Source organism: Tupaia chinensis, unplaced genomic scaffold (genome assembly GCF_000334495.1).
Source record: "Tupaia chinensis unplaced genomic scaffold, TupChi_1.0 Scaffold144336_1, whole genome shotgun sequence".
NCBI lineage: Eukaryota > Metazoa > Chordata > Mammalia > Scandentia > Tupaiidae > Tupaia > Tupaia belangeri.
In genome coordinates, this window is record NW_006204194.1 from 1,932,888 (window position 1) to 1,958,816 (window position 25,929).

A 25,929-nucleotide genomic window follows, 5' to 3' on the forward strand; every position below is an offset into this window, starting at 1 on the left:
GCCGCAGGGCGCCTGCGCGGACAGCGTCGGACTACATTTCCCAGAAACCCGCGCGCAGACACCGCCCTTCAAGCCTTCCTAGCCGATCGGAGCCGTTAGTACCCGAGCAAAACCGGACAGACCCGAGCGGGACGGAAGGACCGTGCGGCGCCGAACCCAGGGCCAAGCCACTTCTTTGTCTCAGGTCGCCGAGGGACTCGGGGAAAGAATTGCCAATGGCCAAGGGTCCGCGGCCGCTTGGCGGATAAGGGGTGGAAAGACAGAAAGGGTCGCGAGGAGGATGGGGGAAAGCAGGTCCTAGAAGCAGGGGAGAACGGTGCAGGGCCGAGCAGGCGGGGCGACCGCGCCTGCTTCAAACACGGAGGCCCCACGGGGTGTGCGGGAGGCCACGGTTCGAACCCGGCTGGTGCACTGCGCCCGCCAGACCAGACCCGAGTGGGTGCCAGCCGGCCCGCGGAGGCCGAGGGGTGCGGCCGCCACCTTCCGAGAACTCGGGACCCACGCGCCCGAGCTCCGCAGGCTTGGCTTTAACCTGCCCGAAGGAAGTAACTAAAAACAGCAATCCGCTTTGTTCTGTTCCTGCTTTCCTCAGCCCTTTTATGCCCAGAAAACTAACCCGCCTGTTCAGCTCATCGGAACACTCATTCTTTCGTTTTGTTTCGTTTTTAGGTTTTTGTCATAGTGCCCGTGCACTCCCTGGAGTGAAGAGACAGAAAGAGGGAAAGTAAGAAAACACACCCGATGGGGGTGGCCACACCACGCTCCCGTCTCCTCCACTCTCTTAGGATTTTGGCACACACGCATATGTGCTGGGCGTGGGTTTCAACCCACTGGGTCTGGACTCAAACTGCAGTTGGCCATGTGGGAGTCCAACACCTTAACCACCACGTCATCTGTTGGCCCTTCATTCTAGGTTTTTAAATTGCCTGATGGTGTATGGGCTCAGCCAAAAGGGGGCAGACAGGAAGGATAAAGCACCCAGTGGGGTGTGGTCGCAGCACTCCCTTCTTCATCCTGTCAGGATTCGGGGCACACACATGTACCAGGTGTGTCCCTCAAGCTCTGAGGCCAGGACTTCAACCACAGCTAGCCACGTGGGATCCAGCTACTTTAAAAACTAGGTTGTGGGGCTGGCTCCAGTCATTCTGTTTTATAGAATAGATATTGTCTGGGGGACCAGCAGTTAGCGTAATGGCTATGTCACTGGACTCCCACGTAGTCGACCACGGTTTGAGTCCCGGATCCAGTGGCTTACACTCAGGCCGGTCGCGTGTGCGTGCGTGCCCAAGATCCCGAGAGGAGAATGGAGAAGGGACTGCCGCATGGCCATCACCTCTGGGGGGTGATTTCTCGCTTTCTATCTCTCTGTCTCTGTCTGGCGAACACACGGGGCCCTATAGCAAAAACCTCTCAAAAAAAAAAAAAAAAGATACTGTCTGATTCTAGAATTGCAAATGAAAACCAATTAGTTAGATCTTCACATTTGTTTTCTGTTTTGTTTTTTTTGTGTGTGTGTGTAAAGAATTATTTTTTAATTTAACTTTATTTAAATTTGATGATAGAAGGACAGAGCGAGCGAGAGAGAAAAGGCCGTCAGGTCTGGGACACGAACCCCAGTCAGCCATGTGGGAGTCCAGTGCCCTTACCCACCATGCTACCTGCTGGCCCCTTAAGTCTGTCTTCTGACATAAAGATTTTAATCCTCATGACTTTCCCATGTGCCAACTCCCATTCATGTCATTTTGTGATTTATGAATTCACGTAATCCTCACAACCAGCTATACTCCTGCTGAGGTCTGCGGTGCAGACTGGAGGTTACCCAAGAGAAACAGTGCAGGAACCAGGCCACTTGGCTGGGGCCTTTTCCATGAAAAGCTACAAAACCTCATTTCAAAACATTTGCTGAATGCCTGAGTGACTATAGAAATATAAATAGCAGTTAGCCTTAGGTGGTGATTAATGATTTTAAAAAATTTTATTTCAAGTGTAAATGATCCACATGAAGTTCTAAAAGATAATACAGAAACCAGAGAGACTGATGTAGACAGGCCGGAACTCACAATAGCTCAAGGCCAGGAATTGCCAATATTTCACAGGCCTCTGAGAATTCACTGCCTCTACCCTGCCCCCTGAAGTGATAAAAAGCAATCCGAGACCTTGAGAAGTTGGACACCCTGCTTATCTAACCCTTTCTTCCTGAGAACAAACTGGGCTGCATCTTCCTGATGGGCTGCTTCTTCCTGACAGACTCCTTCTCCCTGATGGGATACCCTAAGCCCTCTGAGAGCCGCCCCTCCCCAAACTTTCAGTTAAAATACTGTGCTCGACCCCTAAGTGGGCGGGAGATTCTGAATTTTAACTCCACTGCACCCACCAGCATATTAAAGAGTTACTCTTACCTCTCCGGAGTGCTGCCTTATTGTTCCTCGGCTGTCTGGTTTTCCATGACAGTTAATGTTGGAATATAGTACTTATTCAATTAATATTGAGAATTGGGGTTGGCCTTTGGTGTGGTGGTTAGGGTGGCTGGATTCCACATGGCTGACTGCATTTCAAGTCCTAGACCCTGCAGCTTGATAAACACACTGGGTGAATGTGTGTGCATGCCCAAAATCCTGAAAAGGAAAAATGGGAGAAAAGGGATTGCAGTGTGGTCGTTCTTCAAGGCAGGTGTTTTCTCACTGTCCCACTCTCTCTAGCAAGTGTGCGTACCCTTTGGCAAAAGATTTTAAAAGTACATTGAGCATTTACTTACGTGCCAGGTGCCCTCCATGTGTGGCCGTCACACCAAAGAGTTTGTTTTGTTTCCTAGAAGCATGCAACTCAGAATGCATGGGACTCATGGAACATTCTGGAATACTTGGTAAGGGCAGTAGGTGGACAGCTGTAGTTTTCAGGGGCTGAGATGGGGGTATGGGGAGATATTGCTCAACTGGTATAAAGCTTTTGATATATTAGGTGATTAAGTTTTTTTTTTTCTTTTTTTGGAGAGGTTTTTGCTATAGGGCATGTGCGCTTGCCAGACAGACAGACACAGACAAAGAGACAGAAAGTGAGAAATCACCCCCCCAGGGGGGATGGCCATGCCGCAATCCCTTCTCTATTCTCCTCTCGGGAGACTCCTCTTGGGCACTCACGCACACGGTGTGAACTTAAGCCACTGGGTCCGGGATGTGAACCGCGGTCGACTACATGAGAGCCCAGCGACACAGTCATTACACTAACTGCTGGTCCCTAGGTGATTAAATTCTAAAGATCTGCTGTACAACAGTATCTACAATGAACAATAATATACACTTAAAGTTTAAAAGGGTGTGAGGGTGTGGGCTCAAGAGAAGTGGGATCCCACATGGCAACCACGGTTTGAATCCCCAGCCTGGACAGCATGAAACATGCTGGGCATACACATGGTGCTCAAGATCCAACAGGCTGGAGCAAGGAGATTGTAGTATGGCCAAACACTGTGGACGGTGCTCATCTTTCTCTCTCGTGTGCATGCATGTGCTCTCTCATGAAGAAGTCTGGGATGGGAACTAGCAGTTAGCATAATGGCTATGTTGCTGGACTCCCACGTAGTCGACCATGGTTCGCGTCCTGGACCCAGTGGCTTAAAACTCACGCCAGGCACGTGTGCGTGTGTGCCCAAGATCCCGAGAGGAGAATGGAGGAGAAGGGATTGCGGCATGACCATCCCCCCTAGGGGGTGATTTCTCACTTTCTGTCTCTATGTCTCACTCTGTCTGTCTGGCAAGCGCACACGCCCTATAGCGAAAAACCTCTCAAAAAAAAAAGACGAAGTTTGGGACTAGTAGTTGGCATAATGGCTGTCACTGGACTCCTATGTAGTTGACCACAGTTCAAGTCCCAGGCCCAGTGGCTTAAACTCAACACCTGGCGTGTGTGTGTGTGTGTCCAAGATCCCATGAGGAGAAGGAGAAGGGATTGTGGCATGGCCATCCCCTCTGGGGGGTGATTTCTCACTTTCCATCTCTCTGTCTTTCAGGCGAGCACACGCACCCTATAGCAAAAACCTCGCCAAAAAAAAAGAAATATTGGTTTCCTTGACCAAAAAAAAGTTTAAGAGGGTAGATCTCATATACATTTTTTTTTTTTTTTTGAGAGAGAGGTTTTTGCTATAGAGTACATGGGCTCACCGGAGAGAGACAGAAAGCGAGAAAACACTCCCCTGGGGGTGGAGGGGATGGCCGCGCCACAATCCCCTTTCCATTCTCTTGGGATTTGGGGCACATATGCATACATGCCTGGTGTGACTTTCAAACCACCGGATCCAGGACTTGAATCACGGTCAACCACTTAGGAGTCCAGCATCTTAACTACTATGCCCTCTGCTGGCCCCCATATTAAGTATTTTTTTTTTTTTGGAGAGATTTTCACTGTAGGGCGCGTGCGCTCGCCAGACAGACAGAGAGAGACATAGAGACAGAAAGCAAGAAATCACCCCCCAGGGGGGATGGTCACGCCGCAATCCCTTCTCCTCCATTCTCCTCTCGGGATCTTGGGCACGCACGCACACGCGCCCGGCGTGAGTTTTAAGCCACCGGGTCCGGGACACGAACCGCGGTCGACTACGTGGGAATCCAGCGACATAGCCATTACGCTAACTGCTGGTTCCCCATATTAAGTATTTTTACAACAACAAAAACTAATAGCCCCAAACTAGAAGCACCCAGATGTGGTACCCAAACTGTTGTACATCCATACCATGGAATTCCACTCTGCAATAAAGTTATTGGGAATGTTCCACATCATGACAGGATCAGCATCAATAACCTGATGTAATATTGCGAGATGTTGCCATGGGGAGGAGATAGGTAAAGGCTCACACAAGTCTTGTGGAAAACCAGACAGCCGAGGAACAATAAGGCAGCACTCCAGAGAGATAGGAGTAACTCTTTAATACACCGGCAGGTGCGGTGGAGTTAACACTCAGAATCTCCGGCCCACTTAGGGGTCGAGCACAGTCTTTTATCCGAAAGTTTGGGGATGGGCGGCTCTGAGTGGGCTTAGGGTATCCTATCAGGATACAACTTGTGCCTTCCAGAAAGAACACTGCTGCCTAATACAAATCTGTGACAATAGGCTGTGCCTTATTCTAATATTTTTCTGATTCCCCGTAAGAGAACCCTCTTACCTTTTGTAACAACTACCTTGCTATATTTAAAATAAGATGCTGGTAGAAGTTTTTGCTCTTACATTAGATACGAAGATGTTTACTTCCTTGATATTACGTATCATTTGCTAAAAGCATTATTTTAATCAGAAATAAACCCTGGAAAAAGTTTTTATAAAACTATGGCTATGACCAAAGTTTCTATTTTGCCAAAAATTTAAATAAAAATAGAATGTCCTTAAGTCTGTTCCTGACAGATAAATTCAGAGAAGTACCAAACGGACCTCAGGGTGCCCTTCAAAATTAAAACTACTATTGTGTGCGAACCTTCTATCAGTACATCTCGACAGACTTCTCTTGCCTTTGAAGTGCTGTAGACGGCGCAGTTCCTTCTGACGCAGCACTTCTAACAGGAGTTAGAGGAGGTTTGAGCTAGACCCTCACCATCTCCTACCTACAGACAGCTTTACCCAGCAGTTTAGAGCTCATGGGCTGTGGATTCCATTACATTGTGAATAATTATGTGAGCACAACTCTGTAGCCTTCAAGCAAGACCATCTATGAACTTGCTCACTATCTGGCCCAGTCCTCATAGACTAGGATGTTGGAGTTTGTTTCCTATGTTTATTCATATTGTACTTCCTGAATCAGTCTTCTCAATTATGCCTGCAATTAGGCACTGATCAGGGATGAGTGACTCTTCTCATGGAGGACAGCTAACCAGAGATTCTTCAATACTGTAAACTGTCTGCACAAGATGCTTCTTTGGAAGTAGCAACTGTCATCTGAGAGAATTTTGTTGTGTTCATGAGACATTTAATGTGAGGGTATGTGGCTTAGCGACAGGAGCTAGTTATGAGTGAAAACAGGCAAGAAGGCACTGAGGGAGAAACACACAGGCTTTTCTGTTCTATGCCCTCGCTACCAGAATGTTCTGAAATTCTTGTTCACATGCTCATATGGTTTACAAGGCAACGACAACCGAGGTGCACCAGGACATGGGTTCCATTTCTTTCATAGCTGTCCCCTAGCATCACTGAAGTGAATTAGTGTGAGGACACGCCATTCAGTACGCTCAGCTGGAGGAGAGGACAGCTCACTGTGAGCGTCCAGCGTCATTCTGCTCTCAGCAGTCTCTGGCCAAGTCTGACTTTGAAACCTCGGTGCTCTCTCTCTGTTTTTTTTTTTTTTTTTTTAGAGAGGTTTTCACTATAGGGCGCATGCGCTCGCCAGACAGACAGAGAGAGACATAGAGACAGAAAGCGAGAAATCACCCCTAAGGGGGGATGGTCACACCGCAATCCCTTCTCCTCCATTCTCCTCTCGGGATCTTGGGCATGCACACACACGCGCCCGGCGTGAGTTTTAAGCCACCAGGTCCGGGATGTGAACCGTGGTCGACTACGTGGGAGTCCAGCGACATAGCCATTACACTAACTGCTGGTTCCCCTCTCTCTCTGGTTTTGATGCTCAGTGCCATGTAATCCAGTGGTTCCTGCATTAACCCAGAACACCTCGCTTGTATCTGTGCATTTAACTGAGCACTTGCCAGCTATAAAGTGCAGAATAGTGTTTATAAATGAGAAAAAAAAAAGTAAATAGCCATTATGCTAACTGCTGGTCCCTAGCCTTCCTGATTTTTAATACTTTATTTATTAAAGAATTATGGGAGCAGCAGTTGGCGTAATGGCTATGTCGCTGAACTCCCATGTAGTCGACCGTGGTTTGAGTCCCAGACCCAGTGGCTTAAACTCACACCAGGCGCGTGTGAGTGTGTGCCCAAGATCCCAAGAGGAGAATGGAGAAGAAATTGCAGCATAGCCATCCTCCCTGGGGGGTGATTTCTCTCTCTCTCCGTCTTTATGGCGAGCACATGCACCCTATAGCAAAAACCTCTCAAAAAACAAACAAAATGAAGTATTTGTTTCTTTACTATTGTTATTCATTTTGCTCAGAGAAAGATAGAGAAAAAGAGAGAGTTATAAAGCAAGCCCCCAGGTCCAGGGCCCAAACTGTGGTCAGCCATGTAGGAGTCCAGCGCCTTTAACACCATGCCCCCTTATTCTTTCTTCTAAGTGTCATGTAAATTGAATTAATCCACAACATGTTCTTATGTTCATATACAGGGAGTGAGAAGCCACCATATTACCTAGTACATCATAAATTTTTCAAGTCTGAATGTGTTCATCTCTTCTACCCACTAGGAAAGTAGCATCTTCTGCCTGCTCTTAAAGTTGTAGGTTACAGTCTTTTTTTTTTTTTTTTTTTTTTTTTTTTTTTTGAGAGGTTTTTGCTATAGGGCACTTGCACTCCCCAGAAAGACAGAGAGAGACAGAGAGACAGAAAGCGAGAAGTCATCCCCCGGGGGTGGGATGGCCACGCTGCAATCCCTTCTCCATTCTCCTCTTGGGATCTTGGGCCGTGAGTTTAAGCCACTTAGTCCAGGACTCGAACCGTGGTCAACTACGTGGGAGTCCAGCAACATAGCCATTACACTAACTGCTGGTCCTGTAGGTTACAGTTTTAACCTACTAGTTCATTTTACTTGCAGCTGAATACATGGGTTTGTAAGGAAACTTTCACCTTAATATATAGCACTTACTTATCACTAACTATATGCTAAGGACTATGTGTGTAGTCCTTGAAATGGATACCTAATATATTTCTTAAAAAGATTTATTAAATTCCATTTGTTATCATTTTTTTAAAAAATTTGACCAGGCAGAGACAGAGAGAGAAAGGGAAAGCGAGAAAGGAAGCCACCAGGTCAAGGACATAAACCCCAGTCGGCAATGTGAGAATCCAGCGCCGTTAACCACCATGATACCTGCTGGCCCTACCTAATACACTTTTTAAAAAGAATTATTTTATTTAACTTTATTTTGACCAGAGAGAGACACAGAGAGACAGAGACAGAGAGAGAAGGTGAGAAAGCAAGCCACCATGTCCGGGACTTAAACCATGGTCAAATATGAAGGAGTCCAGCACCCTTAACCACTACACCACCTGCTGGCCCCCTAGTACATTTTAAAAAGTATTTTTGAAAGTAATATGAATTTTTATTTTTTAAAGATTAAGCTGGCTACAGTGTTAAAATGCATTTGAAAGAAGCAGAAGAAACAACAGTTAACACCATCACAGAAACTCAAATGGGACAGCTGCATCTGGGGACTACAATGATGGGACATGGACGGGAAATAAACGGACAGATTCTAGCAAAATCTGGAAGACTGATTCTACAGTACTTGGAGGTATGGAAGGGAGGAGGGAATAACTGAGGATGACTCTGCAGTATGAATTTGCTGATGCTGAGCAAGATGCACTCTGCCTGAAGGCCTTTCCACATTCTTTACATTCATAGGGTCTTTCCCCAGTATGAATTGTCTCATGCAATGTAAGATGGGCAATCTGGCTAAAGGCTTTACTATATTCTGTGCACTGGCAAGGTTTCTCTCCTGTATGAATTGTCTGATGTAAGGGAAAGGATTTACAGTGACTAAAGGCTTTCCCGCAAACATTACATTCATACGGGTTTTCACCAGTATGACACTTTTGATGGCAAATCAGGGGTGCCCTCTGTCTGAATGCCTTCCCACATTCCAGACGTTCATATGGTCTTTTGCCAGTGTGGAGTCTCTGATGTTGAACAAGATATGAGCCATCACTGAAGGCCTTCCCACATTCAACACATTCATGAAGGCTTCTCACCAGTATGAACTCTCTGGTGTTGCACAAGGTGTGTGATACGAAAGCCTTACCACATTTGTTACATTCATAAGGTTTCTCTCTGGTGTGTATTTTCTGACGTTGTGCAAGGTGTGCATTCTGGCTGAAGGTTTTGCTGCATGCCTTACACTCATAAGGTCTCTCTCCAGTATGAAAACTCTGATGATGAGCGAGGTGTGTGCTCTGTCAAAAAGCTTTTCCACATTCCTTACATTCATAGGGTTTCTCTCCAGTGTGAACTCTCTGATGAAGAGGAAATGAGCCACGATGGCTAAAGGCTTTTTCACAGATGCTGCATTCATAAGGCTTCTATCCTGTGTGACTGCGCTGATGTACTGTTAGGGAGGAGCCGTGGCTAAAAGCCTTCCCACACACATTACATTTGTAAGGTCTCTCTCCAGTATGAATTCTCTTATGCTGAATAAGTCCTATGTGATCAGTGAAAGCCTTTCCACAATCAATACACTCAAAGGGTTTCTCTCCAGTATGATAATATCGCCGGTGACGGGTTAGAGAAGCATCCTGCCTGAAAGCTTTCCCACGGTCAATACATTCATAGGGCCTTTTCCCAGTGCGAATCCTTTGATGATGAGCTAGGGATGAACAATCATCAGTACATTCATAGGGTCTCTCTCCAGTATGAACCCTCTGATGTTGAGTAAGGTGTGCAGGCTGGCTGAAGGCTCTGTGGCACTGCTTGCACTATAAGGCTTTTCTCCTGTATGAACTCTCTGACGCTGAATAAGATGAGCGTTCTGGCTGAAGGCTTTCCCACATTCAGTACATTCAAAAGGTTTTTCTCCTGTGTGTATTCTCTGGTGCTGAACAAGGTGGGCACTCTGGCTAAGGCCTTCCCACTCATAGGGTTTCTCTCCGGTATGATTCTTTGATGAAGAGTAAGAGTTGAGATTTTATGGAACATTTTCTCAGTCATTACATTTTAAAAGTTTCTTTTCTCCATAGATTTCCTTGTGTGGTCTGACGAATGTGTTATTAAGCCTATCTGACTCAAATATAAATAATATGTTCTCTCATCTATGGCTAAAACTTGTTTTATGTAAGCTAATGTCTTCAGATGAAAAGCTGTCCCAGATTTGTTAGACGGGTCTCTTTCCTCAATAAGGGTACCGATACATGAGTGATAGTCTCTTGCCTCAAATGTGTCTTCTGATTTGCCAGCTCCCTCTCACACAGGGCCTCACATTTCCAGTTTCCCTCAAACGTGGATTTGAGGTCACAGCTTCTATGTTTTCCATTATTATTGCCTGAGATAATTTCTTCACAGTCCTGGTGTGGAGGTGATTCCTTGGTCCCCCACATATACTCCACGTCTGAAAGATATTAAGGCAGCAAACGCCTCCTTTATTAAAAATTAAAATAGGGGTCCAGCAAGTGGCATGGTGGCTATGGCACTGGACTCCCAAATGGCTGACTATGGTTTGAGTCCCAGACCCGGTGGCTTGAAACTCGCCCAGGGCATGTATGATGTGTGCCAATATCCTGAGAGGAGAATAGAGGAGAAAGGATTGTTACATGGCCATCTCCCCTGGGGGGAAGCATGATTTCTCACTTTTTCTGTCTTTATATCTCCACTGAGTGCACATGCCCTATAGAAAAAAATCTCTCTTAAAATATATATATTAGAATAATGGAAATTTCCAAAATGAAACTGTATGATACAAACCATTACTGAAGCTTTCAAGAGGTACATTTTTGTTTGTTTTAGAGAGATTTTGCTATAGGGGACATGTGCTTGCCAGAGAGAGACAAAGAGACAGAAAGTGAGAAATCACCCCTTAGGGGCTGGCCACACCACAATACCTTCTCCTCCATTCCCCTCTTGGGATTTTGGGCACGCATGTACACACGTCCAGCCTGAGTTTCAAGCTGCCAGGTCCAGGACTCAAACCACAGAGTCCAGTAATGTAACCATTACGCCATCTGTTGGTCCTGAGGTACGTGTTCTTAATGGTTCTTGGATAAGACCAGGTAATATAAACAGCTTTGCATTTGTGGAATAATCACTTATTGGCCATGGTATATTGATATTTCAATGTAATATTTCCTTTAGAATTTTGCACTGATATTCATCTCTGTGATTTGTAATTTTTTTTTTTTTAGGTTTATGCTATAGGGCACATGAGCTCATTAGAGACTGAGAAAGAGAAAGAGGTAAAGTGAGAAATCACCCTCATCAGGGGCTATACCATAATCTCCTCCAGGGATTTTTGGCACCAGCACACACATACCCAAAGTGATTTTTCAAGCCTCCAAGTACAGGACTTGAACTGCAGTCAGCCAAGTGGGAATCCTGTGCCTTAACCACCACACCACCTGCTGATCCCTGTAACCTCCTTTTTTTGGAGATTACAATACAAGTGGTGCTATTTTGTTATCAAATCTTACGTTATCGTCATAAACAGATTTTTATAAACCCTCCTTTTCATTACCTATTGTGGAATATTTCAAACAATGTTGTTGATATCTTTTCCTTAAAGATTTCATAGAAAGAATTGATTTGTGAAACTATGTGGGTTTTTGTGACACTATTGGTGTCAACGGCAGTAATTTATATCTTTTTAATTGCTAGAGGGCACATGTACTTGCCAGAGCAAGACAGAGAAAGCACTCCTCCATGGGGTGTGATTACACCGCAATTCCTTCTCCACCACCCCATCCTGCTGTGACTTGGGGGCACACATGCACACATACATGGTGTGTTTCTCAAGCCAACAGGGCTGAGATTGGAACATGCCATCAGCCATATGGGATCCAGCTGCCTCAACTAATAGGTCATAGAGCTGGTCATAATCCAAATTTTCAAAATATTCAGAGTTGAGAAAAATAGATTCATGGGAAAATAGATTCATTCTTTTAAGTACTTATGGATCTTTGCTTAGTCATCATTTCTTTTGTTTTCTCTCATTTGTCCTGACAGTTTATGTATTTTGTTGATTTTCTAAATAAGCATGTGCCTGATTTATTTTCATTAAATCTACGGTGTCCTCACTGACTTAGTCTTACTTTTATCTGTAGAAGTATAAATCACTGTATGTAAATACTTTGGTTATCCTTAGGTTCACTTTGTCCTTTTTCTAGTATCTTGAGTTAGATGCTTATTTATTTTATTATTTCTTATTCATTAATGTACATAGTTAGGGTCACAAGTGACCTACCAACAATCCTCTTCTTGAAATGGTAAGAAAGGAAAGCAGGAAAAGGCCAAACCACAGCCACAAAATAAACTCTGGCCGTCTCACTTGAGACCCATTTCCTTGCAATCTGTATCTCTTGTCTCTTATCTAGCTGTGTATACCAGAAAATTGACTTGGAAGCAAGGTGGGTAAAACAAAAAAAAGAATTTGAAAAAAATAGGCTGGGCTGAAGATCCCAGTGACTACAATACAAGTGGAGAAATGAGGGAGTAGGAGGAGGGGCTATTCGTGAGCTAATTCTCACCTTTCACGTTGACGTCACAACGTGACATTCTGAATTTCAAGTGAAATGTAGACTTTTAAATACATACAATAATCCCCCCTTATCTGCAGTTTCACTTTCCAGTTTCTGTTAGCCAAAGTCAACTGTGGTCTGGAAACAGTTCCATACAATATACTGGTATTTCATAAGCGAGAGAGAGCACATTCACATACCCTGAATTACAGTATATTGTTACAGTTGTTCTACTTTATTATTGTTGTTAACTTCTTACTCCGTCCAATTTATAAACTGAACTTAACATCAGGTATAGAGGAATTCATCACTGCGCTGTATCTGCATCTACAGATTTAACCAACTGCAGATCAAAACCATTCACTCACACACACACTCACGCTCACACACACACACACATACACTCATGCTCACTCACTGCTCTGTATCTGCAGGCTCCACATCTATGGATTTAACCAACTGCAGATCAAAACCACTCACACACACACACACACACACACACACACACACACCATGTCTGTATCAAACACGTACAGGCTTTTTTCTTGCCATTATGCCCTAAACAATAAAGCATCAGAGGGGCCAACAGATGGTGTGGTGGCTGAGGCACTGGACTTCCACATGGCCAACTGCGGTCAAGTCCCAGACCTGGAGGTTTGAAAATCACACAAGGCACGTGTGTGTGCATGCCCAGAATCCCACAAGGAGACTGGAGCAGCAGGGATTGTGGTGCAGCCATCCCCCCGGAGGGTGATTTCTCACTTTCCCTCTCACTGTCTGTCTGTCTCTATCTCTCTCTAGCAAGCACATGTGCCCTATGGCAGACACTTAAAAGAAAAAAAGGAACAATTAAACATAAAAACTATTTACATAAAATTTGCATTGTGTTAGTATTACAGGTGAGCCAGAGAGGACGTCAAGTAAATGGGAAGATGCGTACAGGTTACATGCATATACTGTGCCATTTTATGAAAGGATCCTAAGTATCCGTGGGCATGGTGTCCACAGGGGTTTCTGTGAATACTGAGGAACTATGTAAGAAAAAACAGTATGTTTTGGGTTGGGTACTATCCACAGTTTCAGCCCTCCCCTGGGGGCCCTGGAACATACCCCCTCAGTAATAAGGGGGAAGCACTGTAACACAAAGAGTAACAACTTGTGGATCTAAAGACCTTTCCAATGCCAGGGGTTGGGTGGCATAAAGGGAGAGTAAAGAAAAACATACACACTAAACAATAAAGCAAGAACAAAACTGAACTCTAAAGAGAAAATTAATGGCAAAGGAAATAACATAACTATTAGACATGTTAACACAATAAAATCATCTTTTAGAGAGAATGAAATAGTTAAAGTACTTAAAAAAAAACTCAGTTTGCCTAAAGAATCGGAAAGTGAGGGGCCGGCAGATGGTGTGGTGGTTAAGGGTGCTGGACTCCCACGTGGCCGACCATGTTTGAGTCCCAGACCTGGCTGTTTGCTTTCTCATTCCCTGCCCTCCCCCAACTCTGTCCCTTTCTGGTTAAAGTTAAATTTAAATAAATATTTATATAAATAAATAAATATTATTGATTTATCTATTTTAATTTGACCAGAGAGGAACAGAGAGAGAGTGAGAAAGAGAGTCACCAGGTCCGGGACTTGAACTGTGGTTGGCCACGTGGGAGTTCAACACCCTTAACCACCATGCTACCTGCCAGTCCCCAAATAAAAGACAGAGAGAGACAAAGAGACAGAAAGCGAGAAATTACTCCCCCCGGCCAGGGGGGATGGCCACACCGCAATCCCCTCTGCTCCATTCTCCTCTTGGGATCTTGGGCATGCACACGCATGCACCCAGTGTGAGTTTAAGCCACCGGGTCCAGGACTCGAACTGTGGTCAACTACATGGGAGTCCAGCAACAAAGCCATTCCACCATCTGCTGGTCCCAATAAAATAATTTTTATTTTTTGGAGAGGTGTTTGCTACAGGGTGCATGTGCTCACCAGAAAGACGGAGAGTGACAGAGAGACAGAAAGCGAGAAGTCATCCCCCAGGGAGATGGCTACGCCATAATCCCTTCTCCATTCTCCTCTTGGGATCTTGGGCATGCATGCATGCACATGTACCCAGTGTGAGTTTAAGCCACTGGGTCCAGGACTCGAACCATGGTCGACTACATGGGAGTCCAGTCACATGGACATTACATCAACTGCTGGTTCCAACATAATTCCTTAAAAAAAAAAATTAGAAAGTGTGGCTAGTCAGGTGGCATGGTAGTTAAGGCAGCTGGATTCCATATGGCCAATTCCACTGTTAGAACCCTGGATCTGGCAACTGGAAAAACACACCAGGTGCATGTGCATGCATGCCCCAAATCCCAAGCAGAAAATGGAGAAGGGATTGTGGTGTGGTTGTTCCCCCAGGGATGCTTTCTCACTTTACCTCTCTCTCTGTTTCTCTCTGGTGAGTGCACATGCTCTATAGCAAATTTTAAAATTAACAAAATTATCTTTAAAAAAAAAAAAAGAATCAGAAATTGGGCCGGCTGATGGCACCGTGGTGAATGTGGTTAGATGACATGGCCAACTACATTGCTGCACTCTCGGACATGCTGGCTTGAAAAACACACTGGAAGCATGTGTGTACATACCCCAAATCCTAAAGGAAATGGAAGAGAAAGGACTGGGGCACAGCCACCTCCCACAGGGGTGCTTTCTCACTTCCCTCTGTCTTCTTCTCTCTCCAGCAAGCACACATACTCTCTAGCAACAACAACAACAAAAAGAATCAGAAATGTTTTTGTCAGAGATGACTGTACAATATGGTACTTGAGTAGAACCAGGTAAACTTCAGTAGGACAGGGGTTCAGAAGAAGACCCTGACATATACAGGAAATAAGTGAAGGTAAAGGTGGTATATCATACCAGTGGGGAAGAGAAAAAACACCCGAAACCTAGTGCTAGAACAATACGTCTCAGTCTGAGAGGGAGTTTGAGAGGAGTTCCCAACAAATCTCAGAGAGGAGAAACACCTTGAGGACAGGCTCTCCATGGCTAGTTACCTGTGCTCACCTGGGCAGAAGCCTCCTGTCACCTCTGCTTTCGTCACCCAGGACTTTCTCTTGCTCCAATAAGGAGATAACATCTGGTTTGGAAATGCAAAGACCTGTATAGAAGAAAAGAGGTAAGAACTGGCTGTGCTGTAGCTATTCCAGAGCTACGACCCAGTCCAAATGATCTTGAGAGAAAGACTGCAGGAAAATGCTGATAAGGGCATAGAAGACTTTTGTGAGGGAGCAGAAGACAACACTCTTACCCACTGAAACCAGGTTCCCGTAGTTCTCCAACATAACCTTCCTGTACAAACTCCTCTGAGTAAGACTCAGCCATTCCCACTCATCTTGAGAGAGGTCTATAGCAACATCAGTGAATGTCACCGCATCCTAAAATGACAGAAATATAACCTTGCTCAGTGTTGACGACTCCAGGGGCTCTAGGGTAAAGGGTTATGCTGTTCTCACTTTAGAATAAAAACATTATGCATTAGTAATTGGCCCACATCATGTAGTTACTAGACAGCTTTTCTCTCTGATAGTATTATACATACTAGGAAAAAGAAATATTGAGAGGTAATCTCTGTTTCTTCAAACATTTAAAATTCTGTGGTATTAAAACATTCTCAGGACCAGCAGGTGGTGTGGTGATTAAGGGTGCTGGACTCCCAGACAGCTGACCGCAGTTCGAGTCCTGGACCTGGCGGCTTGCTTTCTCACTTTCTCTCTCTCTCTTCATTCTCACTCTGTCCCTCTTTGGTCAAATTAAATACATAAATACATACACACATACATATATTCTCAAAAAAAATAATATAGACTACTTTCAAAACAGGATATACTGTAGTCCCCCATTAATCTTTTTTTTTTTTTTTTTGGAGAGATTTTTGCTATAGGGTGCGTGCGCTCGCCAGACATACAGAGAGAGACAGAGACAGAAAGCGAGAAATCACCCCCCAAGGGGGATGGCCACACCGCAATCCCTTCTCCTCCATTCTCCTCTCAGGATCTTGGGCATGCATGCACACGTGCCCGGCGTGAGTTTTAAGCCACCGGGTCTGGGACGCGAACCGCGGTCGACTACGTGGGAATCCAGCGACATAGCCATTATGCTAACTGCTGGTTCCCGTCCCCCATTAATCTTAAGGGATATGTTTCGAGACCCCCAGCAGATGCCCAAACCACTGACAGTACCAAACCCTTTACAGCTGACCCTTGAACAACAAAGGTTTTAAGCACACAGGTCTAGTTATATGCAGTTTTTTTTTTCAAGGACAAACAATAAATCCACTGAGACAACATAAACTTACAGTAACTACAGCCCAGTACTGTGAATGTATTGCCTCTTATGGTTTTCTTAATAACATCTGTCTCTAGACTACTGTAAGTATACAATATATGGGGCTGGCAGGTGGTGTGGTAGTTAAAGTGCTGGAGTCCCAAATGGCCAACTGCAGTTCGAGTCCCAGATCTGACAAGTTACTTTCTCACTTTCTCTCTCTCTGTGTTTCTCTGGTCAAATTAAATTTTTTTAAAAAAATTAAATATATAGCTCTTAAGAAAAAGTTAAAAACAATTCAGAATACTGTAAACCATACATTAATAAACTGTCATTGATAAGGTCACAAGTTAAACTATCAGTAGGTAAGTTTTAAAGGAGCCAGAAGCTATACAGATTTTTGACTGTGGGGGGCTCAGCGCCCCAACTCCCGCGTTGCTCAAGGGTCAATGTGTGTATCAGACACAGGCCCAGAGGCAGTGGCACGCGTGGCAAGATGCTGTGCTCCACGGGCGAGGCAACATGGGAGGCTGGGTTTGACTTCCAGTCCAATCTGAAGAGTGAGTCTCGTCTCTCCAGTCAGTCTAAGCTATCGGTTTTGTTTTTAACCACTGAAGATATTTTAAAGCACATAAGAGAGCATTATATTTACATATAATATTTACCATTTCTGTTGCATTTCCTTCATTCCTGATGTTCCAAGTTTCTTTCTGGTATTAACTCCTTTAGTAATTCTATAGAGTTTTGACAATGAATTCTCACAGTTTTCCTTCATGTAAGAAATTTGATTTTATTTATGAAGGCTATTTTCACTGGAAAAAATTCTGGGTTGACAGTTTTCTTCTTTGAAAATTTATAACACTTCACTGTACTGCCTCTGGCTTCCATGGTTTCTGATTTAAAAAAAAACAAAAACAAAAAACAGTCACTCAAATCACTGTTGCGCTAGCTGTTATGCATCATTTTGCTCTAGCTTTTTGAGATTTTTCTTTCTTCTTCTTAAAATATGAAGTTTAATTATTTAGTTTCTAGGCTAGGATTTGAGTATATCACATTTGAGTTTGCTGAGCTTCATGAATCCACAAGTTTAAAGCTTTCACTAAAGCGGGGAAATTTTTAGCCAGTATTTCTACAAATATTTTTTCTACACTCCACTTTCTCCTCTCCTTTTGGTGTTCTAACAATACAAATGTTAGAATTTTGCAATTATCCAGGGCCAGCAGGTACCGTGGTGGTTAGAGGCGCTGGATTCCCATATGGCTGACCGCAGTTTGAGTCCCAGACCTAGCAGCTTGCTTTCTCGCTTTCCCTTCCTCTCTTTCTCTGGTCAAATTAAAAATAACAACAACAAATGAAATTAAATACATACTGGGAACCAGCAGTTAGCGTAATGGCTATGTCGCTGGACTCCCATGTAGTCGACCGCAGTTCGCGTCCCACACCTGGTGGCTTAAACTCACGCCAGGTGCATGTGCGTGCGTGCCCAAGATCCGGAGCGGAGAATGGAGGCGAAGGGATTGCGGCATGACCATCCCCCATGGTGGGTGATTTCTCACTTTCTGTCTCTATGTCTCTCTCTGTCTGTCTGGCGAGCGCACACGCCCTATAGCAAAAACCTCTCAAAAAAAAAAAAAAAAGAGAAATTATATACATACTAAAAAAAAGAAATTTTGCTATTATCCAACAGAACCCTGAGGCTCTGCTTATTCTTTTTTCTGTGTTCATATTAGATAATTTCTATTTATTGCCAAGTTCATTAACTCTTTCTTTTTTAAAAACAACTACTTTTATTTAACTTTATTTATTTATTTATATTTAAATTTGACGAGAGGGACAGAGAGAGAGAGAGAGAGAGAAAGTGAGAAAGCGAGTTGCCAGGTTTGGGACTTGAACCGTGGTCAGCCATGTGGGAGTCCAGCACCCTTAACCACCATGCCACCTGCTGGCCCCATTAACTCTTTCTTCTGTTATCTCTGTTTTCCCATTTGGGTCATCTGAAGAATCTATTTGGTTATATCTTTCATTTCCTGCTTACATTTTCTTTTCCTTTGTTGAGACTTTCTATCTTTCCATTTGTCTCAGAGTGTCTAACATTACTTGTTGGAACATTTTATAATAGCTATTTTAAGTATTCTTTATAAAAATAATTCCAACATCTGTGCCATATTAATGTTAATATTATTCTCTTTGTGAACTTAGATTTTTCTGGCTTTTCATAAGCTGGGTAACTTTGGATTGTATCCTGGAAAAATTCTGTGCCATGTTTAATCATATAAAGAATACCGATGTGTTATTTAGACGACAAATTCCCACCAGCCTTCTGCGGGTCATTTCAGTGTTAGTTCCACGTCACAGCCTTAGTCCTGACACTTGTCTCTGTTCTGCTTGTGCGCCACCCAGTGGCCAGCCTGATACCTGACCAGGGTTCCACTCCTGGTCACTTCTCAGAGACGATGGTATTCTCTTTAGGATCAGATACGTGCCACTTTTGACTTTCTGTGGGTTCAGTTACCCACAGTCCCTAAGTATGAAGTGGAGAAACGATAAATGCACACAAAAGCAGGCCAAAGCCCAGGAGCTTATAAACAACCTGACGTGGTTAATTTCCAAAGCCACTTCTCTGTGATTTCTCCAGTACCTTCTCTTTCCCTGGGGCTCCTGTTTTCTGTGCTCTGATCGGATAACTGGGGCTTATTTATTTCATCACACTGTACGCTTTTCATGACTATAACCACCTCTGAGCCAACCATGGAAAGGAGAGAAACAGAAATAAAAGCAATGAGTGCTCACCCAGTATCCTGGGAACACAGCCTCTCTGATCAGAGGACATTACTCCTCCTCAAAGTGTAAGACTTCTGCAGACCTCCACTGCCACTGCTGGGTCTTGAGGAAGAACTTTTAAAATTTATTATTATTATTTTTTTATTTGCTAAAGGGTGCATGTGCTTGTCAGAGAGAGACAAAAAGAGAGAGAGAAAGTGAGGGAACGGCAACACCACAATCCCTTCTCATTCATTCTCTGGGTTTTCAGGCAAGGACACACAGGCACTTGGCATGGTTTTCAAGCTGCCGGGTCTGAGATTCAAACTGCAGAATCAACCCTGTGGGATCCAGCCACCTTAACCTTCATGTCAGCTGCTGGTCCCAGAACATTTTTTAAGAAGTTGATTTCTTATAAAAAAGAGAGAGAGGCACCATTAACAGGGTCCAAATGCCAAGATCCACCCCAGCCTCAGCCACTCCAGACCACGGGCACACATGTGCCGCCAACATGCACAGGAAGGCCCTGGGAAGTGCACTCTGGGCCTTTCCGTGTGAGTCTGGCTCCAGTATGGTACTAACGTCTGGCCCAAGGAAAATATTTCTAAAAGAAGGAACGCTTTCCCTCCCTCTCCTCCGGGCATTAGGGGATCCTATCTGATCCCTGGGCCCAAACTAGAATTCTCCTGCAGCTCTTTCTATCCACTAGAATACCTACTTCTAGGTTCTCGGCCCGTTGAATCCATGTCAGGAGATACTGCGGGCACAACAGCTTTGTTGGCACTTCAAATTTTAGGCTTCTTCTCCAATATACCTGCAACTACTTACTTCTCAGAGACCTCAAACTGCTGCCCTAGGCGTGCTGTGCTGGTCTCACGGCAGCTCTCCACGGGGAGACAGGTAGAGTATACTTCAGTCCATCTGACTCAGAGCCAGACACTCTCAGACGCAGTGTAAATGATTATTATTCTACTAGAAATAAAGAGCGTCCTGATGCTTTGTGCTTCTTGTGACTCGTACATCATACATGTACATGGTCACGTTTCACGGAATGGTGGGGATGCCTTCTGAGAAAAGTGTCATTAGGCAATTCTTTACTGCGTGAGCATCACTCAGCATCCCCCCACAAACCCAGATGGTATCATCTACTACACACTGGGGCTACACAGGGTCACCTACTGTCCCACGCTCAGACCTGCACAGCACGCTAGTTTGCTGCATACTACCGGCAACTGAAACAGGTTAAGTGTTTTGTATATAAACCTAGAAAACATTTGTACACATACATCAGGCACTTACCGTAAACAGCAGGAAGCTTGTGGTTCTACACACGAGTGGTGCGGAAAGCTTTGCATCCTGGCCAGGATGCCGCCCAGCCCTATGCTTTCAGATCTTTACTTTCAAGATTCAGTTCAGAAACGGGACCAGCAGTTAGCATAATGGCTATGTCGCTGGACTCCCACATAGTCGACCGCGGTTCGCATCTTGGACCCGGTGGCTTAGAGTCCCGCCGGGTGCGTGCGCGTGCGTGCCCAAGATCTCGAGAGGAGAATGGAGGAGAAGGGATTGCGGCATGGCCATCCCCCCTGGGGGATGATTTCTCGCTTTCTATCTCTCTGTCTCTGTCTGGCAAACGCACGCGCCCTATAGCAAAAACCTCTCCAAAAAAGAAAAAAAATAAAAAGATTCAATTCAGAAACCACTTCCTGAAGTCTTCCCAAACCTTCCTCTTCTTTGCATGATGATTGTGCAGACTTTATCCCACATGAGGATCCCTCAACAAGGAGGCAAGGAGGAGCTAAAACAGCCTTCTTCTTGCCTGACTGTGTGGCCAGTTGCAAGGCTTCATAGTTCAGATGAAGAGGCATCTTTTCTTTTTTAAAACTAAGGCATGAGGGAACCAGCAGTTAGCGTAATGGCTATGTCGCTGGACTCCCACGTAGTCGACCACGGTTTGCGTCCCGGACCTGGTGGCTTAAAACTCATGCTAGGCGCGTGTGTGTGCGTGCCCAAGATCCCGAGAGGAGAATGGAGGAGAAGGGATTGCAGCGTGACCATCCCCCCTGGGGGGTGATTTCTTGCTTTCTGTCTCTCTGTCTCTCTCTGTCTGTCTGGCGAGTGCACGCGCCCTATAGCAAAAACCTCTCGGAAAAAAAAAAAAAAAAAAAAACACGAAGGCATGATATGGACTTTTTTTTTTTTTTAAAAGAGAGATTTTTGCTATAGGACTCATGCACTCACTCTAGAAACAGATATGGTGAAAGGGAAAGTGAGAAATCACCCCCCAGGGCAGAGGGCCATGCCACAATGCCTTCTCCTCCATTCTCCCCCTGGGATTTTAGGCACACATGCCCACACATTTGGCATGAGTTTCAAGCTGCTGGGTCCACAACTTGAACCATGGTCAGCCATATGGGAGTCCAGCGCCTTATCAACCTGCTAGCCCCATGATATGGTCTATTAATGGCCCTTCTCCACTCCTCCACAGTAAGTCTACTCTCTACTTGCAGCACTTAATCACATCATGTGTTTGCAGTCTTTTCATTTCTCCAATAAATTATAAACTCTCTGAGAGTCGGTACTGGGACTTAGGGACCAGGCATAAAGTAGCTCTCAAATCTCCTCCAAGAACTATACGTCTATTTTGTAAGAGGCCTATAAAAAGACTGAGAATAATGGAGGGGCTCAGACAAGGTAATTTTTTTTTCTCTTTTTAGTGTTTACAATTTAGGAATATTTTAATATTGCTAACCTCAGTGGAGCTTCTCATCTGTTAAGCTTCCTGGGCTTAAGCTGTCACTTGAATACATATGTTACAAAAATATTCTGTTCACAATTTAAGGCTTTCCTCCCCTCCAGATTTCTTGTCTGAGTCAAGTGGCACAAACAATAAAAACCCAAGTCCTCTGTTACATAAAACACAGCAGCAGAGCTGGAGGGGGTGTGTGTGCGAGATAAAGGAAAAGGGGTCCTATGACAGATGTCAGGACAAATCACATGGCTGTGGCTTTGGCCTTGGCCACAGGCTCTGCCTCCTACTCGTACTCAATCTCCACATAGGCTCGTTTTCTCTGCAAAGGTCCTTTTGTGGGTGCTTTGCCTTTGTGTTTGGCATTAAGGGCCTTTTTCCTTCCTCCTCACTGGAGGATTTGTCATCCTGATCTTCATCGCTGCTGGCGTTCAGCTTATCCATATCCTCAAAATCACTTAAGTCACTCTCATCCACCTCAACATCCTCCACGAATTGTTTTTCTCCTGCATCTTCATCATCATCATCTTCATCTTTTTCCTCAGCACCTAAAGAGTCCGTCTCTGCCTCCTGCTGTTCCAGGACCTTGTCGAAGGCATGGATGGGATTTTTGTAGGTGTCGCCATACGTGTCTTGTTTCGGTCTCTCCAGTAACTCCTTCGCGATGGCTTTGTCCTGCTGAGCAGCTCTGAGTGCCTTTTCCTCTCTACTCTTCTCCCTGCGCTCCACCTTCTTACTCAACGGAACAAGTTTCCTCTCTCGCTTTAGTGTCAGCTTCCTGATTCAAATTAGGTACTGGGGTACCTTGATGAATCTCTGCTTACATTTGTGTCGAATGAAACGGGGCCAGTAAATTAAATTCTCATCTATTTGTTCCAGTGCTTTCTCGTAGTTCTTACTGAGCCAGACCCGCTCCCAGAGCCGCCTGGGAAAAGCTGCTCGCTCTATAACCTTATGCAGGTAGCACTGCCCTTTCTCCTCCTTGACAGTGGCATACTGGCTATTTGCCAGGAGATAAGGTGACCGATTACATAGTCCAGTCGGGCTGTATTCATTTCTGCAAAAACCCTGAGTCTTGATTCTTATTTTGAAGGAACAGAACTGCTTATTTCCCAGCGTGTCCCAGATAACATCATCTGACTGTATGGCACCTGCTCCCTTCAGTGCGAGGCACTGGGCTGGGGCTGGACCGCAGACGTGCTTCCAACAGACGAGGTAATTTCTTGAAAGGAAAATAAACACCGAGTAGAAAGAAGAGAGGAACCGTTGACATGGATGGACTGCTTCAGCCTATTTCTTTGGCCCCATCACTTATCACGAGGGGAGTAAATAGGAACTAGACCCCAGGCTAGAACTCTTAAACAGACAATTTTCAGAAGGCAACAAAAATTGCCAAATCCTGAAAAGCAAAACTACATTTTAGTGGGGAAAGAGGGAATACTAATTTACCAAGGAAATGGCCTTAAGACATTTAATTCCTGCCACCTCTACCTCTTCCTGGCTCTTCATTTGGAGAAGGGCTTTACCCTGAGAGGACAGAGCTGGGAAAGAGAAAGGAATAATGACAGACCACACAACAGCTGATAATCACAGCCCAGAAACTCTCTCTTCCCTTCAGTTCCCTCTGTCCCTACCCTCCCTTCAACCTGGCTTCAAGTCTCCATCCCTAGAGTTGAGGCGCTGTACCTTACAGCTGGGATTCTCCTCTGCTCAGAGTTTCCAGGCTGAGTACAAATGCCTCCTCTCAAGACAGCCCTTCATTAACAACAAAGATGTACTAGATGTGCTACATACGTCAATAATCAAAGAAAGTAGGAGATAATGTCGCTATCTGACACAGAAACGCTAGAAAAAGTATTCTGTATAATTCACACAGCTTGTAAATAATGGAACCTAGTCAGCCACCAACCCAGTGGGTCTGCCTGACTTCACCACCCAAGCTAACTGCTCAAGAAAATGACAAAATACATGCCCCCTCTAAACTAATCTGGATTTGTGAGGATGCTAAGAGGTGGGTTCCTTGAAGAATGCTATTTTCCCTAGAGAGAAACGTTACCTTATTTACAACAAAGAGCTCATGTGGCTTGCAGATAACGAGGCAAATAAATCATCATGAGACCCATGTTCTTATTTTTCTTTGTGACAAGTTACAGTTTTAAAGAAGTCTCTTGACTTCTCAGAACAAAGGTTTTTTGCTGGTTTTTATCATTCAGGAAGAGAATAAAGTCTCTGAATTAATTCTGCCTTTTCTCTATACTCCACTGCTTTTTCAAAAGGTTGTTATAACAATAATAGCAATGAACACTTATTGACACTTACTACACGGTAGATACTATACCAAGTGTTTTACATGTGTGAGTTCATTTAATTTTTATGACAGTCCTGCGAGGTATATATTATCATCTCCATTTTATATACAACTAAGGGTCATAAAGTTTAAAGGAAAAAAAAAAGTTTAGTGCAGGTTTTAGGATCTGAGCTCCAAGTGACTTAACCCCCTCAGAGTTGATTTCTTCTCTTGTCAAAGAAGGTTAAGAATATCTACCTCGGGCTAGCAGGTGGCATGATGGTTAAGGTGCTGGACTCCCACATGGCTGCCCAAGGATTGAGTCCCAGACCTGGGGACTTGCTTTCTAGCTTTCCCTTTCTGAGTGTCTCTCTGTGGTCAAACTAAAAAAGAATAATAATGACAAATGTAACTAAATAATTCTTTAAAAGAAATCTACCTCAAGGAGTCGCCAAGATTACATGATGGCTAGCAGCACAGTGAGACTCTGGAGCCAGCACATCCTAGACCTAAATTCTGGCTCTTCCTTGGACTCGTAACTACTCAGCCTTTAGAATCCTTCACTGTCCTCACCTGTAAGAAGGTGAAGTAGTTCCTACTTCATAACTTTGTGAGCTTTGGCATTGATATCCCCAACAGGTCTCAGAACTGTGTGGTGCAGTAAGCAGTCATTAGACATGAGCTATTCTGACTGCATGGAGCAAAGCCAGCCAAGAGCAATATGACCATTCTTCCCCTCTAATTACTGAAGAGAGAGCGGGAGAAGAAAGTCAAGTGTCACAAATGGAGAACGCTCCTTCATTGACCGGGTAATTGAGCCATAGATAGGCTAGAAACCCTCAGCAATTCTAGATGAAGCTGGGAATCTCCCTGTTTCCAAGTCCCATCCATGGTGACAGATGGGACAAGACTCTGAAAGGTGAAAAACTGGGACCAGCAGATGGCATAACGGTTATGTCGCCGGACTCCCAAGTAGTCAAGGTTTGAGTCTCAGACCAGGGGCTTATAACTCACGCTGGGTGTGCGTGCATGGGTTCCCTACATACGGAGAGAACGGAGGACAAGGGAGGGCGGGCGGCCATCCCCCGGGGGGTGACTTCTCACTTGGTCTCTTTGTCTCACTGGCGAGTGCATGCACCCCGTACCAAAAGTCTCTCTTAACACACACACACACACACACACACACACACACACACGGCAAATTAAAAAAAAAAAAAACGGTTTAAAACCAAATACCGAGCTCCCTGAAGAGCAGCGGAGAACTCAGAGGTCCGGTTCTAACGAGAAATGTCCTCTCCCCAGGAGTTTGCTGCTACTCCAAGGGCCTGCCGTGCGCGGGGCAGGAGGGACGGAAGGTACCTCAGTCACCTTCGGCGCCCAGCTACGCAGCACGGCTCGGGGGACGCCCAGGCCCAGCGGCCTTAGGCGGGAGGCCGGGAGGGGCGCACGGCCGTGCCCGGGCTCTGACCCCGCAGGGCTGCCCAGAAAGGCTCCAGGCGCAGCCGCCGCCTCCCA

The 25,929-nt window shown here is 44.9% G+C and overlaps 2 protein-coding genes, 1 long non-coding RNA gene and 1 pseudogene across 5 annotated transcripts in view; 1 reads left to right on the forward strand and 3 right to left on the reverse strand.

Annotated features, from left to right (window-relative positions):
• The window catches only part of ZNF71 (zinc finger protein 71), a 48,444-nt gene extending 31,050 nt beyond the window's left edge, over positions 1-17,394 (reverse strand). The window contains exons 1-3 of the mRNA XM_014583527.2: positions 17,284-17,394; positions 15,603-15,729; positions 15,359-15,452 (exon numbers count right to left, since the gene is read on the reverse strand). Of these exons, the coding sequence (XP_014439013.1) occupies positions 15,359-15,431 (73 nt within the window). The 5' untranslated portion in view covers positions 15,432-15,452; positions 15,603-15,729; positions 17,284-17,394. The remainder of the gene's footprint in view (positions 1-15,358; positions 15,453-15,602; positions 15,730-17,283) is intronic.
• Positions 56-9,170, forward strand: LOC114005718 (uncharacterized). 2 transcript variants are annotated; one of them, XR_003547553.1, is made up of 3 exons: positions 56-184; positions 670-724; positions 8,204-9,170. It is a non-coding gene; the product is annotated as an uncharacterized LOC114005718 (long non-coding RNA). The 2 variants fall into 2 exon arrangements; XR_003547554.1 differs by lacking the exon at positions 670-724 and adding an exon at positions 2,813-2,863.
• Positions 17,395-17,442: 48 nt separating the features above from the next.
• The window catches only part of ZFP28 (ZFP28 zinc finger protein), a 55,221-nt gene continuing 46,734 nt past the window's right edge, over positions 17,443-25,929 (reverse strand). For both annotated transcript variants that reach the window (XR_003547552.1, XR_001369612.2), the window contains exon 7: positions 17,443-17,511. The gene's annotated coding sequence lies outside the window, so the exon portion shown is untranslated. The remainder of the gene's footprint in view (positions 17,512-25,929) is intronic.
• Positions 21,806-25,929, reverse strand: part of LOC102494223 (protein MAK16 homolog pseudogene) — a 7,901-nt pseudogene continuing 3,777 nt past the window's right edge.